Source organism: Vipera ursinii, assembly GCF_947247035.1.
Source record: "Vipera ursinii genome assembly, chromosome: 14".
Taxonomy (NCBI): Eukaryota; Metazoa; Chordata; class Lepidosauria; order Squamata; family Viperidae; genus Vipera; species Vipera ursinii.
Window position 1 is genome coordinate 6,532,061 of NC_139527.1, and position 15,121 is coordinate 6,547,181.

The window sequence follows — 15,121 nt, forward strand, 5'->3', positions numbered from 1 at the left end:
AATATTAAAAATATTGAAAATCGGGTTGGAAAAAAACAGTTGAACAAAGTGTCTATTTAAAGTCTGTGTTTTTTTAAAAAAAGCAGAATACCTAGAGAAAAAAACGTCTTGGCTTTAACAGGAAAATCAGAGTGACATTTCTACAAATATTGGGAAAAATAATCCTTCCGCATTCAATCGATTCATACCACTCAAAAGTTGGGGGGGGGGGCTTTCTTTGGTCAGACTTGAAACAAGAAATTTAATTTATAGGCTGTGTCCATCTGTTAGTCCTGCTTCGAAATTCCCTCCATCATGTTTAACAGAGTTTAATAATCCATGAAGTCTTCTAAACTTTAGCCCTGGGACCCACTTATCCTTTATTGAATTTCCTTTGTATCCAACTTTGTTCTCCAAGCATTATTTTACCTTCTTGTTTTCTTCATGTCAGGTTTTCTGCCATGATAGTTAAATGCTGTGATCCATCTTCAGTTAGGATGCAGCTCATTAAAGATTCAAAAGTCCTCAATCAGGTTCATAAATTAGTCTCAACCAGGATTAGGTGATGGAGGACATTAGATCGATGGCATGTTAGGGGCATGTGATGTAATGTGATGTGCATGAAGACAGGATGAGACCCATAGTTGCAGATTTCACAACTGTATTTGCTAAGATCTTGTACACGCCAAGCACCCGTAACTTTCAGCCAAGATCATGATATCTCCCTACATTTGTGTCCTCCATTCACTCTTCCTTTTATTTCCTAGCAGCGCAATTTGGCCAGGTTAAAATCCTGTGCTTCATTCAACCCAGAGAACAAAAAGTACACAGCTCTGAGCTGTCAGTTGCTGAGAAACAATTTTTTAAAAGGCTATTGTTTCAACCGATTAATTATAAATGAAGATGCATTTGCAAAATAATAATAATAATAATTCTGGCTTCTGGTTAAGTCTCGGGAGGAAAAAATGGGGTAGGGGATGGAATTAAAGCTAAGAAACTAGGATTTTATAGGCAGAATAGAACATTTCTCTCACAAAAAGTGAATTAATTATCTAAAAAAGCTCTGGTTTTCGCTTTCTTAGGCCCATACCGACATGTTTTGCAGGACACCAACACTTAACAAGTCACCTTAATAAGACAAAAATAAAAACCGACCCAGGTTATTTGCAATCTACAGAAGAATCCATATACATATAAGATGCTCCAAAACAGAGCAACGTCTCAAACGCACACACAACTCTGCACTGCAGATGTCTGCAAAGACCAACAACAAAAATTGTGCAAACCGCATCTGTCAGAAGAGGAATCCAAATATTTTACTGGAAAATTATTTTCTTGGGAGCCAAATCAGTTGGTGCCATTGGAAGTGGCTTCACTGTGGTTTTGAGATGAGCAATTTAGTTGCTTGCTTTGGTGGAGCATGGATCAAAGATGGGATAAGAAAAGTACTGGATTTTGCCAAGTATCCATTAAGGGTCCTGGAATTCCCAAGCCCAAAACCGTCACCAAACCAGTTTAGCAAATTTTAAAAAAGTGGGAACTAAACGGGACCCTGTTTTATCTTCTCTCTGCAGTCATCCTAATTTGAATCAAAGGCTTAATACAGCAAACCTTGCGTCCTTTGCCTCTGCTCCAGCCCACCATCTCTATTTCTGTGCAAGTACGACGAACAAAGTTCTGATCAAGCCACAGCTTTCCATTCTTGCCTCCCTCTGCACTAAAACGAACCGTAGATTAAGGGCTCTAAAATGTTTAAGAACAAAATATAAATAGGGTTTTGATAAATACCGTACTACTTTTTTTTTTAAAAAAAAAAGCAATCATACTTAAAGCAGTTCTGATGGAAATCCGTGGGCTTTGGGGATCACTGGGTCAACTCTTCCTTGATGTCTGTGCTGAGCTGTTGATCTTGGAGGTCTCTGTGAGGAAGATTCTCATTGGCTAATAGAGTTACAGAGAGATTAGTACTAAGGTCCGTTAACTGGCCTTCGACCTGTGTCCAGGAAGACATTGATTCATGGACTGTTACGGTGTGCTCTTCCATTTGACGTTGCAGGCTGTCCATCTCTTGTCTTTGAGAAGAGCAGAAGCACAGAAGAGAAACAGAACAACTGTTTAGAGCAGTGGTGCCCCAGGGGTTAGAAGGCCCACTGCCCACAGCCTGGAGTTTGATTCTGACCGGCTCAAGGTTGACTCAGCCTTAGCAAAAGCACTTAGACTTGTATACCATCCCATAGTGCTTTACAGCCCTCTCTAAGCGGCTTACAGAGTCAGCCTCTTGCCCTCCAACAATCTGTGTCCTCATTTTACTGACCATGGAAGGATGAAAGGCTGAGTCAATAGAAATAGAAATAGAAATAGAAATAAAATAGAATAGAATATGGAAGATGAAGAATAGAATAGAATAGAATAGAATAGAATAGAATAGAATAGAATAGAATAGAATAGAATGGAATGGAATGGAATGGAATGGAATGGAATGGAATGGAATGGAATGGAATGGAATGGAATGGAATGGAATAATGAAGAATAGAATAGAATAGAATAGAATAGAATAGAATAATGAAGAATAGAATAGAATAGAATAGAATAGAATAGAATAGAGTAGAATAGAATAGAATAATGAAGAATAGAATAGAATAGAATAGAATAGAATAATGAATAGAATAGAATAGAATAGAATAGAATAGAATAGAATAGAATAGAATAGAATAGAATAGAATAGAATAGAATAAGGAAGATGAAGAATAGAATAGAATAAGGATGAATAGAATAGAATAGAATGGAATGGAATGGAACAAAATAAAACTTTTCAATAAAAATAAAAAAAATAAAAAAAATAAAAAAAAATAATAGAACAGAACAGAATAGCAATAGCAATGGCACTTAGACTTATATACCGCCTCACATTGCGTTATAGTCCACTCTAAGCACTTTATACAGTTAGCAAATTGCCCCCAACAATCTGGGTCCTCATGTTATCGACCTCTGAAGGATGGAAGGCTGGGTCCACCTTGAGCTGATGAGAATAGGAGTTGAAAAAGACAGAAAAACCTGACTCACCGGAGTTGCTGGAGGCAGCTGTTGAGGTTCCTCAGTGGCTCTTTACTCACAGCTGATGAGGGTTTCAACAGCTCTTCTAGCAACGCAGCAGGGACTGGACAATCAGGGACCTTCACTGGGGTCACCGGATTTGAGCTGGTCTCTCCCTTGAGTTTTTTCTTTTCAAAAGAAAACAAAAGCCCATGAACGACCAATTTATTTTCCGGTTTGCAGTCAACAGTGGAGAACTTAGAAGCCTTACGTCTTGGCTCCCAAGCCCCAGGCACCCCAATGCAGGTAGTCCTTGACTTACAACAGTTTATTTAGCTGCCGTTTGAAGTTACAACATCGCTGGAAAAAGTGACCTGTTATGACCGTTTTGCACGATTACGATCACTTGCAGCATTCCCAAAGTCGTGTGATCAAAATTCACAGACGCTTGGCAACTGACTCATATTTATGACCAAGCTTGGGATCAGGGCTAGCGAGACAGCTGTGGTGTAAAAAAACAACAACAGAGGAACAATCCACCTTTCTCAAGATACCTTTTTCATTTTCCCCTGTTTTAAATCCAGCTTCAGCTGCTGGTTCTGCTGGAGCAGCGTCTTGATGCTATTCTTCAGTTCGGACACTTTTGCTTGTAGCATGAACTTATCTTTCTGGGTTAGGGACAAATCATCCCGAACCATCTCCAATTCCATCTTGACATTCTAGATTGGAAGAATGGTTTAGCCAAGAAACAGTAAGCAATGATCACCGCAGAGAAATAAGTCCAATTCGAGCACAAGTTTATCCTGTCTACTCGGGAGAAAACTGGCCGAGCTCGCGTCCTTGTATTAAGGCAGTATCTGAGTCCACCAGGATGGGTTGACCACATCACAATGGGGTCTACACAACACACCAAGCAATAAGCAGTGGTTTTTCAATTACGGTAACTGGCTTCACACGATACACTGAACCCAAGGCCAGATAAACCACGTCTTAGCTCAGTGTGATGTGTGAACCTTTACTGCCAAAGAGAATGATTCCAGAAAAGCAGCCTTACTTAAGTCTGAATCTGAATTCAGGCCTGGAACATCTCTGATCTTATTTTTTTATTCGCTCGGAATCCTATTTTGCCTCTTTAATTCTCTCACAATGACTTGCCTAGGAGGGGAAACATCTGTAGGAGCCAGTAGAAATACCTGGAGGACTAGCTGCACACCTTCCAGCTCCTTCTGACTGCGCTGCTCAGTCAAGTCCAGCTGTTGCTTCAGAGCTTGGAACTCTCTCTCTTTCTGCTCAACCTCCCATTTGAGGTCTTCCAGCTGCAAGGGACAAACAGGCAGCTCAAAAACACGGCAAGCTTCCTGTCTCACAGCCTCAGAGGTCGACAGGCTTTCGTTTAGCGGGAAGCAAAGTACATTTCAAAGCGGGCTGTCAATCATCCATTAAGGAATCCCAAAGGAACAACGTTCAAGACTTTGAACTATCCACCCACCAATCCTGCCTCAAAAGCACTGAAGGCCCTTTCTCTCCAGGAAGTAATTTCAAGGTGTGGTGGAATGCAGTCTGGATTCCCAGCAGGGAAGGGGGCTGCATTCCAGAGGACCAAGAGACAGCAAAGTTGAGATAGTTTGGCTGGGAGGCAGAGGGCCGACATAGCTCATTTGTAGAAGTTCTCAGGGTATATCTTCAATGATGTAAGTAGTTTGCTTGAGTTTGGCAAGATTCTGTCTACAAGCGAGGATCAATAAAGGACACTGCTCAGAAGTAACTCTGTGTCTCTTTCTTAGTTTTTGAAGCCTGACACAAACTTTGGGAGTGCCAACAGAGCCAGGAGGCAGGCAGAGCTATAATTTTATTGCATATTACACGGGGCAGCGCAAATAGACCCCCTGCATTCAGATTCCAAGCACTGATGGGCTATAATAGTGCAATGCAAACAAAACAATGCAAACAAAACGCTTCGCAATTCTTTTGTCTTTCCCCCGCCTCGGTTAAAAATCCAAACTTGTAATCTTTACGCTGAAAAGGAAACATTTAACAATTACAGGCTGCCCTTCTTCTATTATTTTGGTTTTCCCAGCTCTGATATGCCTTTTTCAGAACACACTGAACATTTCCAATGCAGCTGCACCATGGATTCTTCACCGATTCGTAACAATTTTTTCCCCCGCCTTCCACCCAATTTCCTTTTCATCGGTGTTGGGTATTCTTCTACTGTGTTCCTTCGGCACACCCAGGAGGAAAGGAACGGCCAAAGGCCAAGATTTCACCTCTTGATTTTCTGCCGGCTGCTTGCCAAGTTGGTCATCCAGCTGCTTCTGCAGAAGCTGAAGTTGGGACCGAGCATCTACAAGGTCTCGCTGGATCTGAGAAACGTCCTCGGAGTGCGCTCCGTCTTCTGCCCTAGAAGAGAGTGTATGTGTCCAGGTTGACTTGTAATGCACCTCTACACATACCTTGACAACAGAAACGAAGGGAGGGGGGAGGGGAATGCTTGGAATGTATTGGGAGCTGAGAGGGAGGTGAGGAAATTATGTAAGCCGTTTCCAGCCTGACAAACGCTCAAGACATCAAGGCCCAGCAGACTGTTTCCCCCAAACATGAAGAACCTGCTGGATTGTTGGACAAGGGGTGGCTCAAATGGGGAAATTAATTATGCAGTTTTTCGCACAAAAACTTCAGAGCTGGCTTCGCTTCTTCTGTGCCCTGCATGGACCTATCAATAAAGTTATACTCTTGGTAAAATAATGTCCCCGGAGTTTCATTTGGGATGGTTGACAGAGACTCACATCACCTTGAGAAGGCCCACAACCTCAGACACTACAGACCAACAGCATTATTGAAGAAGGACTACAGGTGATCCCGATTTATGACAACTCAGCCCGAAATTTATGTTGCTACATGAGACACAGGATTCTTCTCAAGTCGCAGTTAGCACCTGCTAGAACTTAGATATGGGTCAATGGCACTCAAGAAAAGGTTGGACTTAATTCGCTTGTGGCTACGTCGGGATTCCAGGCTGGTACCTCTTTTGACTCCACCCGCCCAGCTTCTGCCAGTCCTTCTCTAGGTTGCCTCTCTAGCTCGTTGTCCCAGGTACACAAAGTTCCCTCCCCTCATTTGCACAGTTCGCACACGACTAAGGCAGCCAACTGCCTACAGCCTTAGGAACATCACTGTTTCCCTTTGGTTTAAACACTCACTGCAACTTGTCGACTTCGGCCTGGAGGGCCTGGATGAGAATTTCTTTCCCTTGCAGCTCTCGCTTGACCTCGCCAAGTTCCAGGGCGGCAGCTTTGTAATGCCGACGGCTGTGTGCCAACTCCGCTTTTGACGTTGCAACCTGTCACGGCACGTCGCACCATTACCACACTGGCAACAGGTAGCCTTTATCCTACAGATGCGTCAGGCTTCAGCTCCCACACCAGAAGACTTAAAGCTGTGTCGGCAAGGAATTCTGGGAGCCAAAGTCCAACTCATTTGTAGGACGATGGGGGTGGACTTCTAAGAGAGATGTTGCTTAGGAAATGGTCAGATAAGAGACCATAATAGGTTGCATAATGGGTGGGGCAAAAGACTGAGAAAGGCTCTACCTTAGTTTCTCAGGCGATCAAGGAGACAGTGGGAGAATTGTACTTTCAAACCTGGTCAGATTCTCTCAAGGTAGCTTTACAATAAAGTTTATCTGGTTGTGTTCCCTGCCTGGTCTACCTGATAAGGCCGGCGGGAAGACAGACGCATCTAAAGCTGCTTCTTTCCTCCTCTCCCTGGGAACACCGCATTTCCAAGTCTTAAATTCTGGCAATGTTCAGAGTAACTCCGGGCAAAGATGCTCATTGAGACAGTATACAACCTCGACCTCCTGCCCATGCCCGCAAAGAGCCCTTAACCAAGTTCAGCCAGGACCGTACCTGTTCCTTAAGGCTTAGGACGTTGGCCCTCTCTTTCTCCAAAGCCACTTGCAAAGTCTGAATCAGCTGCTTCATCTTTTGATCTTCCTCCTCTTTACTCCTCAGAACCGCCTGGACCTGGAGGTGGGAAGGTCAGGACACAAGAGAATGCAGCCTCCATTTCTGCATTTGGTTGATTATTTCAATTAGCGTGTTTGTTCTGTTCCAGCCTACGACCGGCCCTTTTTACAGTCAATAGGATGGAAAAAACCCAACCCAAATTTATTTACAGTTCCAACAAAAAAGCAACAGAATATTTCCTTCCATAAATGAATCGAAATATCAAACAAGAGCCAACAAACAAGAGTTAAAGAGAAGTAGCAAGAACAGACCAGGATTCCCTTAGAATGTCTCCAGTCTCCTTCAGCAACCAGCCCTGCCCACACCTTCCCCATTTATTATCAGTCCCAAGGTGTGGCTTCTCAATGCCTTCTCCTCCTCTCACTGAGTTGCCTCATTGATTTTCTCTGCTCTGCTCTGCTGGATTGCCTTCTGCTTCTAGCGTCTCTGAACAGATTCAGCTGTGACTCCTCTGAGTCCGACACCTCCTCCTCACACAGCTGAGCCTCATGAGGAACATGACTGGAGGGGCCAGGCTGAGAGTCCTGCAATGCATCAGAGCCTCCCTCGGACACCAAAGGCTCTCCAAACCCCTCCTCCTGCTCCTCCTCCTCAGATTCTTCGGACTCAGCTGATGGGAGCACAGGCTGACACTGAATCACAACAGTGCTGGACAATTAGTGTGCCTCGGGGCTGGAGAGATGCTGGATGAGCGTTGGGGGAGCCACGGTCGAAAGGAGTGGTGTGTCTCAACCTGGGTGAGGTTAAGATGTATGGACTACGATTCATGGTCGGCTGGGGAATTCTGGGAAGTTGGAAGTCCACACATCTCAACCTTGCCACGGTTGAGGAGCACCGATCTAAAACATATGGAAATCATCCGCTTGGGCAGCAGCAGTATGAGGTCCGATGGAGCCACCATCAGATTAAGAATGCAGCCTCTCACGATACAGAGTCCTTGACTTAAAAGAGTTTTTTTAGTGACCGTTCAAAGTTACAACGTCACCGGAAAAAGTGACTTGTGACCGTTTGACACTTACGGCCGCTGCAGTATCTCCGTGGTCATGTGGTCAAAATTCGGGCATTTGGCAAGTGGCTCATGTTTATGACGGTTGCAGTGTCCTGGGGTCGCGTGATCACCTTTCGTGACCGTCTGACCAGCAAAATCCATGGGGGAAGCCAGATTCACTTAACAACCGTGCTGCTAAGTTAACGGCTGCAGCGATTTGCTTAATAACTGGGGCAAGGAAGTTCGTCAAATGGGGCAAAGCTCACTCAGCAAAGGTCTCGCTCAGCGACAGAAATTTTGGGATCAATTGTGGTCATAAGTCAAGGGCTACCTGTGCTTTCTTAGAACCATTGCAGACCTAGGAATGGTCTAGCACAGACATGTCAAACACAAGGCCCGGGGGCCGGATGCGGCCCGTGAAGTGGTTTCATGCGGCCCGCGAAGCCATCCTGGAAACAATGAGGGAACGGCCCCCACTGCCTTGGCCCTGGCCCAGAGACCCTCCTTCCTCAAGAGACCCCCAGATCTGTCCCACTCCTGCCCAGGCCCCCATAGGCACCCTTGATGTGAACGATGTAGAGCTGGCCACGACCACCCAGTAGGCCATATGCACTCTAGCCACGCCCACCCAGTAGGCCACACCTACCCTGGCCACACCCACCCGGCCCCTTGAGGGCAACCGCAATGCTGATGCAGCCCTCAATGAAATTGAGTTTGACACCCCTGGTCTAGCATGTTCACCCCTAGGGAAAAGTAGACTGGGGGGGCGAGGAGGAGGAGGAAAAAGAGAAAGAGAAGGAGGAAAAAAAGTAGAAGGAGAAAGAGAAAGAGGAGAAAGAAAAGGAGGAGCAGAGCAGGAAGAGAAGAACAAGAAAGGAGGAAGAGGAGGAGAGCAGGAGGAAAGGAGAACGAGAAAGAAGAGGAGGAGGAGGAGGAGAAGGAGAAAGAGAAAGAGGAGGAGAAAGAATGAAGAGAAGGAGAAGAAAAAGAGGGGGAGGAGGGGAAGGAACAGAAGGAGAAGTAGGAGCACAGCAGGAGGAGAAAGAGGAAGAAGAGGAGAAGGAAAAGGAGGAGCAGAGCAGGAGAACGAGAAAGAAGAGGAGGAGGAGGAGGAGGAGGAGGAGGAGGAGGAGATTACCTGAAGATTCAACTGCACCAAATCCGCCTCTCTCTTGGCCAGAGCTGCTTCAAGGATGCGGTTGTGCTCGCGCAGGGCTGCGTTGGACTGGCCGAGGCCAGTGAGCTTTCCACGCTCGTGTTCCAGTTCAAGGGAAAGCTTCTTGTTGGCCTCTTCCAGCCGTTTGATCTTCCTCCCGAAGCCTCTTGCTTCTTGAAGCTGTGTGGCCACACAAACAATTTCCACACCCCCCCCATTAAAGACACCGCACTGCATCCTCAGGAAGGAAAACAAATACTGACCTCTTTCCCTGAAGACCTCTCTCAGGGGCATCTCGGCGTCACCCCAAGGCTTGGGCCAAAACCAAGTTGGGATGGCGAGAGACTACATTTAAATTGGGAAGAAAGAAGAGAGGGACAAGCTCGGCGAATGATTCCGAGGGACCCGTTTCTTTTCTCTTCTCAGACTCTTTTGGAGATACTTGACTTTTTTTGATCGGACAGGGCAACCTCTCACATATAAATAAACCCAACACCCTTCTAGCACTGAGGATGCTACCTAGTTGAGTAGCGAAACGTCTGCAAGGAAACAGCAAAGCTCAGAGGACACCAAGGACCACAAACACCACTCCCGTCTAGCACTGATGATGTTACATAGTATGGTCATGAAACGTTTGCAAGAAAACAACCCAACTCACAGAGCACCAAGGACCCCATAGTCCGTCCTTCCTTCCTTCCTTCCTTCCTTCCTTCCTTCCTTCCTTCCTTCCTTCCTTCCTTCCTTCCTTCCTTCCTTCCGTCCTCCCTCAGAGGACACCAAGGACCACAAACACCACTCCCGTCTAGCACTGATGATGTTACATAGTATGGTCATGAAACGTTCGCAAGAAAACAACCCAACTCAGAGACCCCCAAGGACCTCATAGTCCTTCCTTCCTTCCTTCCTTCCTTCCTTCCTTCCTTCCTTCCTTCCTTCCTTCCTTTTCTTCCTTCCTCCCTCCCTCCATAATTTCCACTTCCTTCTAGCACTGATGATGTTACCTCGTTTGAGTAATGAAATGTCTGCAAAGAAACAACAAAGCTCAGAGGGCACCAAGGACCACAAACACCACTTCCTTCTAGCACTGATGATGTTACACAGTATGGTCATGAAACGTTTGCAAGAAAACAACCCAGCTCAGAGAGCACCAAGGACCCCACAGTCCTCCTCCCCCCATTCTTTTCTAGCATTGATGATGTTACCTAGTTTGGTAATCAAACGTCTGCAAGAAAACAAAAAAGCTCGGAGAGCACCAAGGACCTCGCAGTTTTCTACCTAACTCAGCTTAGAGTTGACTGCTTGCCCCTAACAGCTAGCCCCTAACAGCTGGGGTTAAACGGTTCAAATTGAACATGGCGGGTGGAAAATGCCAAATGTGTTCACATTCACGCATTACAGTTATTATCAAGAACCAAGCAGGGGGATTCAAGGGGATTTCGAGCAGCCCTTTGGTTATATCCAACTGAAGAAACCAACTAAACAACCCACACGATAGATCAGGGGTCTTCAAACTTGGCCCTTTCATGACTTTGTGGACCTCAACTCCCAGAATTCCTCCGCCAGCGTGCCTTTGATGACTTTGTGGACTTCAACTCCCAGAATTCCTCCACCTGCGTGCCTGGCTGAGAAATTCTAGGAGTTGAAGTCCACAAGTCATCAAAGGGCCAAGTTTGAAGACCCCTGCTATAGATTGTGGAGTCAAACCAGTTTGCCTCCAGCGGGGGGGGGGGACACTATGGCTTGGTTATGTCTATGCAAGATGGCGGAGCAACCCAAGAAGACCTTACCTCGTCTTCAAGCTCCAGGACTTTCTCTCGGTATTCTTCCAGTTCCTGGCTGGTGAGGGAGATGACTTCTTGAAGCTCCTTCTCGAGGACCATCTTACTGTGGGTTAGAGACTGCAGTTCCGCCTCCAGCATCCGGATCCTCTCCTGAAGGCCAAAGCCACATCTGGGTTAGTGTCCCTGCTCAAACGAGGGCACAGATCTTAGAAGATAAAAGGAAGTGAGGTTGGCTTACTAGGCTAGCTTGGTTATTTTCACCCTCGGAGATCTGCGCCTTGAGTTCATTCAGTTCGGCTTCAGCCGACTCCTTGGCAGCAAGGGCCTCCTGCAGACGCCGACTAAGGACCCCAACGGCATTCTCATAAGCTTTGTGCTTGGCTTTCATCTCCTTCTGGGCTGTGTTCAGGTCAGAACCCAACCTGTTCATTTTCTGCTTCTGTTCGGTAATGGCCCTGCGCAGTGAACCAAACAGAAAACAGTCAGTCACGGAGCAGGCTGGCTTGCGTGGTGGATGCTGGTTGACAAGCATCAAGCCCGCGTTTGAGACCTGAGGGCTGCCCTGGGATGGCGTAAGCTCCCGTCCTTTGCTCCAGCTCCTATCAGGAACATGAAAGGAGCCAGCTAATCCTTTCAACTCGGAAGCGCCCCGGGACTTCCAACAGGAGTGCCAAAATTTCAAAGTTTCTCAAAACAGCATACCGGCTTCACGTTGGCTGGCTGGGGGGTGGAGGGGGAGGGGGGAACTGGTCATGGGGAGGGGGAGAGGGCTTGGAGGGTTGGAAGGAACAGCTTTGTATTTTGCACGGGAACACCAGATTCCGCCTGACTTTGCTGCAGCCTTTTCAGTAAAAGTTCCTCTAGTTCCAGTAAATGGAGTCACGAGTCCTGCTGTAAGTAGAGGACCACCGGTAGCCCGTGGTTAACAATGGTGCTTGGGACAGGGAGCTCTGCCACTAAGTGGCAAGGTTGCAAAGCGCAAAGTCACAAGAGCACGCCAACTGACGAGGGTGTGTACAACGTGCAATTCTTACGGCAGAATTCCCACGATATTATCTGACGTGCCTCATTTCGCCCACCAGGTTGTAACAGTCCAGCGAGGGGGGGGGAACAGACTACTTAAGAACGGATACAGGTAACGTGTTAAGAGTCAGCTAAACTAATCCAAACTCACATCTTTGTTTCCTGTTGCATTGCATCCACCTGTCTTTGTAAGTCTTCGTTTACTTTGACAAGAGCCGACATCTGTCCTTGGTCAAACCGCAAAGACTGGGAAATTCGGAGAAAGCAGCCAAGAAAAATGGATAAGCAAAGTATACGTTTGATTTTACACAGCGGCAAGAATCATATTTGCACAATATTGGGGAAAAAGGAAGAATGACCGTCAGAGGAAGAAATAATGAAACAAAATATTAGAATGGGCAGAAATGGGCAGACTGACTATGAGGCTGAAAGAAAAAAGAAGAAACAGACTTGTTTTACCAATGGCTGGAGAAAAGAATAAAGGATTAGGAATTAAAATTGTATTAGTGAATGATAAAACTCAGACAACCCGTTGAATAAGTACTACTGAACTGTATGGGGAAAAAATCAATAAAAATTTTACCTCCCCCCCAAAAATGAGTTAACCGCCGAGCGGCTGAATTTTGATGTGACCGAGGGGGATGTTACAACAACCATTTAAGTGTGAAAAATGGTCGTAAGTCAGTTTTTTTTCAGCGCCGTTGTAACTTTGAAAGGTCACTAAATGAACTGCTGTAAGTCGAGGCTATCTCTAATGTGAATTATGGGGGGGGGAAGAATGATTAAAAAAAGGAGGGCAAACCAGAGAAATGTCTTTGCTGTTTAATAACAATAATAATAAAGTTGGAAGGGACCTTGGAGGTCATCTAGTCCAACTCCCTGCTCAGGCAGGAAACCCTATACCATTTCAGATAAATGGTTGTCCAGTCTCTTCTTTAAAACTTCCAGTGTTGGAGCACCCACAACATCTGGAGGCAGGTTGTTCCACTGGTTAATTGTTCTGACTTAGTTCCTGGTTGCTTCTCTTCTTGGTTAGTTTCTATCCATTCTTGTCCCGCCTTGAGGCGCTTTGGAGAATAGCTTGACTCCCTCTTCTTTGGGGCAGCCCCTGAGATATTGGAAGGCTTCTATCATGTCACCCCTCGTGCTTCTCTTCATTAAACTGCACATACTCAGTTCCAGCAACCATTCCTGATATGTTTTAACCTCCAGTCCCCTCATCTTTGTTGCTCTTCTCTGCACTCTTTCTAGAGTCTCAACATTTTTTTTACATAGTGGTGACCAAAACTGGATGCAGTGTTCCAAGTGTGGCCTTACCAAGGCCTTGTAAAGTGGTATTAATGTGATGTTGATTCTATCCCTCTGTTAATGCAGCCTAGCACTGTGTTGGCTTTCATCTATTCTATTCTATTCTATTCTATTCTATTCTATTCTATTCTATTCTATTCTATTCTATTCTATTATTCTATTCTATTCTATTCTATTCTATTTCTAATTCTAATTCTAATTCTATTCCATTCCGTATTCTATTCTATTCCATTCCATTTCATATATTCTATTCTATTCTATTCTATTCTATTCTATTCTATTCTATTCTATTCTATTCTATTCTATTCTATTCCATTTCTATTCATCCCATCCCATCCTATATTCTATTCTATTCTATTCTATTCCATTCCATTCCATTCCGTATTCTATTCTATTCCATTCTATTCCATAATTTCTATTCTATTCTATTCTATTCTATTCTATTCTATTCTATTCTATTCTATTCTATTCTATCCCATTCCATTCCATTCCATCCTATATTCCATTCCATTCCATTCCATTCTATTCCATAATTTTTATTCTATTCCATTCCATTCTATTCTATTCTATTCTATTCTATTCTATTCTATTCTATTCTATTCTATTCTATTCTATTCTATTCTATTCTATTCTATTCTATTCCATTCCATTCCATTCCATTCCATTCCATTTCTATTCTCCCATCCCATCCTATATTCTATTCTATTCCATTCCATTCCATTCCGTATTCTATTCTATTCCATTCTATTCCATAATTTCTATTCTATTCTATTCTATTCTATTCTATTCTATTGTGTTCTGTTCTGTTCTGTTCTGTTCTATTCTGTTCTGTTATTATTTCTTAAATCTAAATTTGCTTCCCACCTGTAGCTCTGTCTCCATGTCGTTCCGCTCTTTCTGGGCCACCTGAAGCTGGCTCTCCAATTCCTCCATCTGCTCCTGAATTTGCACCAGCTCCTTCGCTAGCTTGGAGTACTCCACCTCCATGGTTTTCTTCTCGCTCTGAAGCTGGAGGAATTCCCGCTTCAGCTCTTTGATTTCCGCATCCAGCTTCTTCTTGGTGGCCTTCAGTTCACTGATCAGCTGATCTTTGGAAAGGGCGTCTCGGCGGTAGGCCTCCACCATCACCTGCGTGTCGGGGACCAAATAGAATTGTTTTACAGAAAACGTTATGAGGACGGCGTCTACAAATGAAACTCTTAGCTACATAGATGCAACTAACCGTGAGGAAACCGTCAATGAGAAAGACATTCCGAATAGTGACGGGAAATTAAACTTCAATAAGAACACGAAAGGTCGCAAAATGGGGCGTCGGAACAACTGCCTTGCTCAGGAAGGGAAACGGTCCCAACCGTAGTTCTAAATTGAGGACGATCGGTATTAATTTTGGGTGCTTTATTTGACAGGGGCTGCTTAAGGGGCAAAAGGCGGATAAACGCTTCCATTTTGCCAGTTTCTCCAAAATGAGGAAATTTAGAAAAAGAAGGCATTACTCACCTTCTGTTGAAGATATTGTTCCTTCGCTTTCTGGGTTTGCTTCTTCAGATTTGCACTCTCCTGCTGCAGGTTTTCTACCTACGAGGAATAAAATAAAAAGAAGCACTGGGTGAGGACTAAAGGAGAAATATTCCAAGCTCTCCTGCAGAGTCACGAAGCAAGAGTCCACCTAGGAGAGCAACGTCTTAACTTCCATCACTCTAACCAAGACAGGGAAGTCCTCAACTTACAAGAGTTCATTTAGTGGCTGCTCAAGGTTACAACAGCTCTGGAAAAAGGGACTTATGACCCTTTTTCACACCGATGACCGTTGCGGCATCCCCGTGGT

At 44.9% G+C, this 15,121-nt stretch overlaps 2 protein-coding genes across 2 annotated transcripts in view; both read right to left on the minus strand.

The window, feature by feature from the left end:
- Nucleotides 1-1,871, minus strand: part of ANKLE2 (ankyrin repeat and LEM domain containing 2) — a 27,903-nt gene extending 26,032 nt beyond the window's left edge. Inside the window, exon 1 of the mRNA XM_083373234.1 lies at nt 1,806-1,871. The gene's annotated coding sequence lies outside the window, so the exon portion shown is untranslated. The remainder of the gene's footprint in view (nt 1-1,805) is intronic.
- The window catches only part of GOLGA3 (golgin A3), a 32,426-nt gene continuing 18,328 nt past the window's right edge, over nt 1,024-15,121 (minus strand). Inside the window, exons 12-24 of the mRNA XM_083373222.1 lie at nt 14,794-14,871; nt 14,161-14,424; nt 12,140-12,234; nt 11,204-11,420; nt 10,972-11,115; nt 9,167-9,364; nt 6,921-7,037; nt 6,213-6,352; nt 5,280-5,412; nt 4,206-4,328; nt 3,567-3,731; nt 3,043-3,200; nt 1,024-2,051 (exon numbers count right to left, since the gene is read on the minus strand). Coding sequence (XP_083229348.1) covers nt 1,844-2,051; nt 3,043-3,200; nt 3,567-3,731; nt 4,206-4,328; nt 5,280-5,412; nt 6,213-6,352; nt 6,921-7,037; nt 9,167-9,364; nt 10,972-11,115; nt 11,204-11,420; nt 12,140-12,234; nt 14,161-14,424; nt 14,794-14,871 — 2,040 coding nt within the window. The 3' untranslated portion in view covers nt 1,024-1,843. The remainder of the gene's footprint in view (nt 2,052-3,042; nt 3,201-3,566; nt 3,732-4,205; nt 4,329-5,279; nt 5,413-6,212; nt 6,353-6,920; nt 7,038-9,166; nt 9,365-10,971; nt 11,116-11,203; nt 11,421-12,139; nt 12,235-14,160; nt 14,425-14,793; nt 14,872-15,121) is intronic.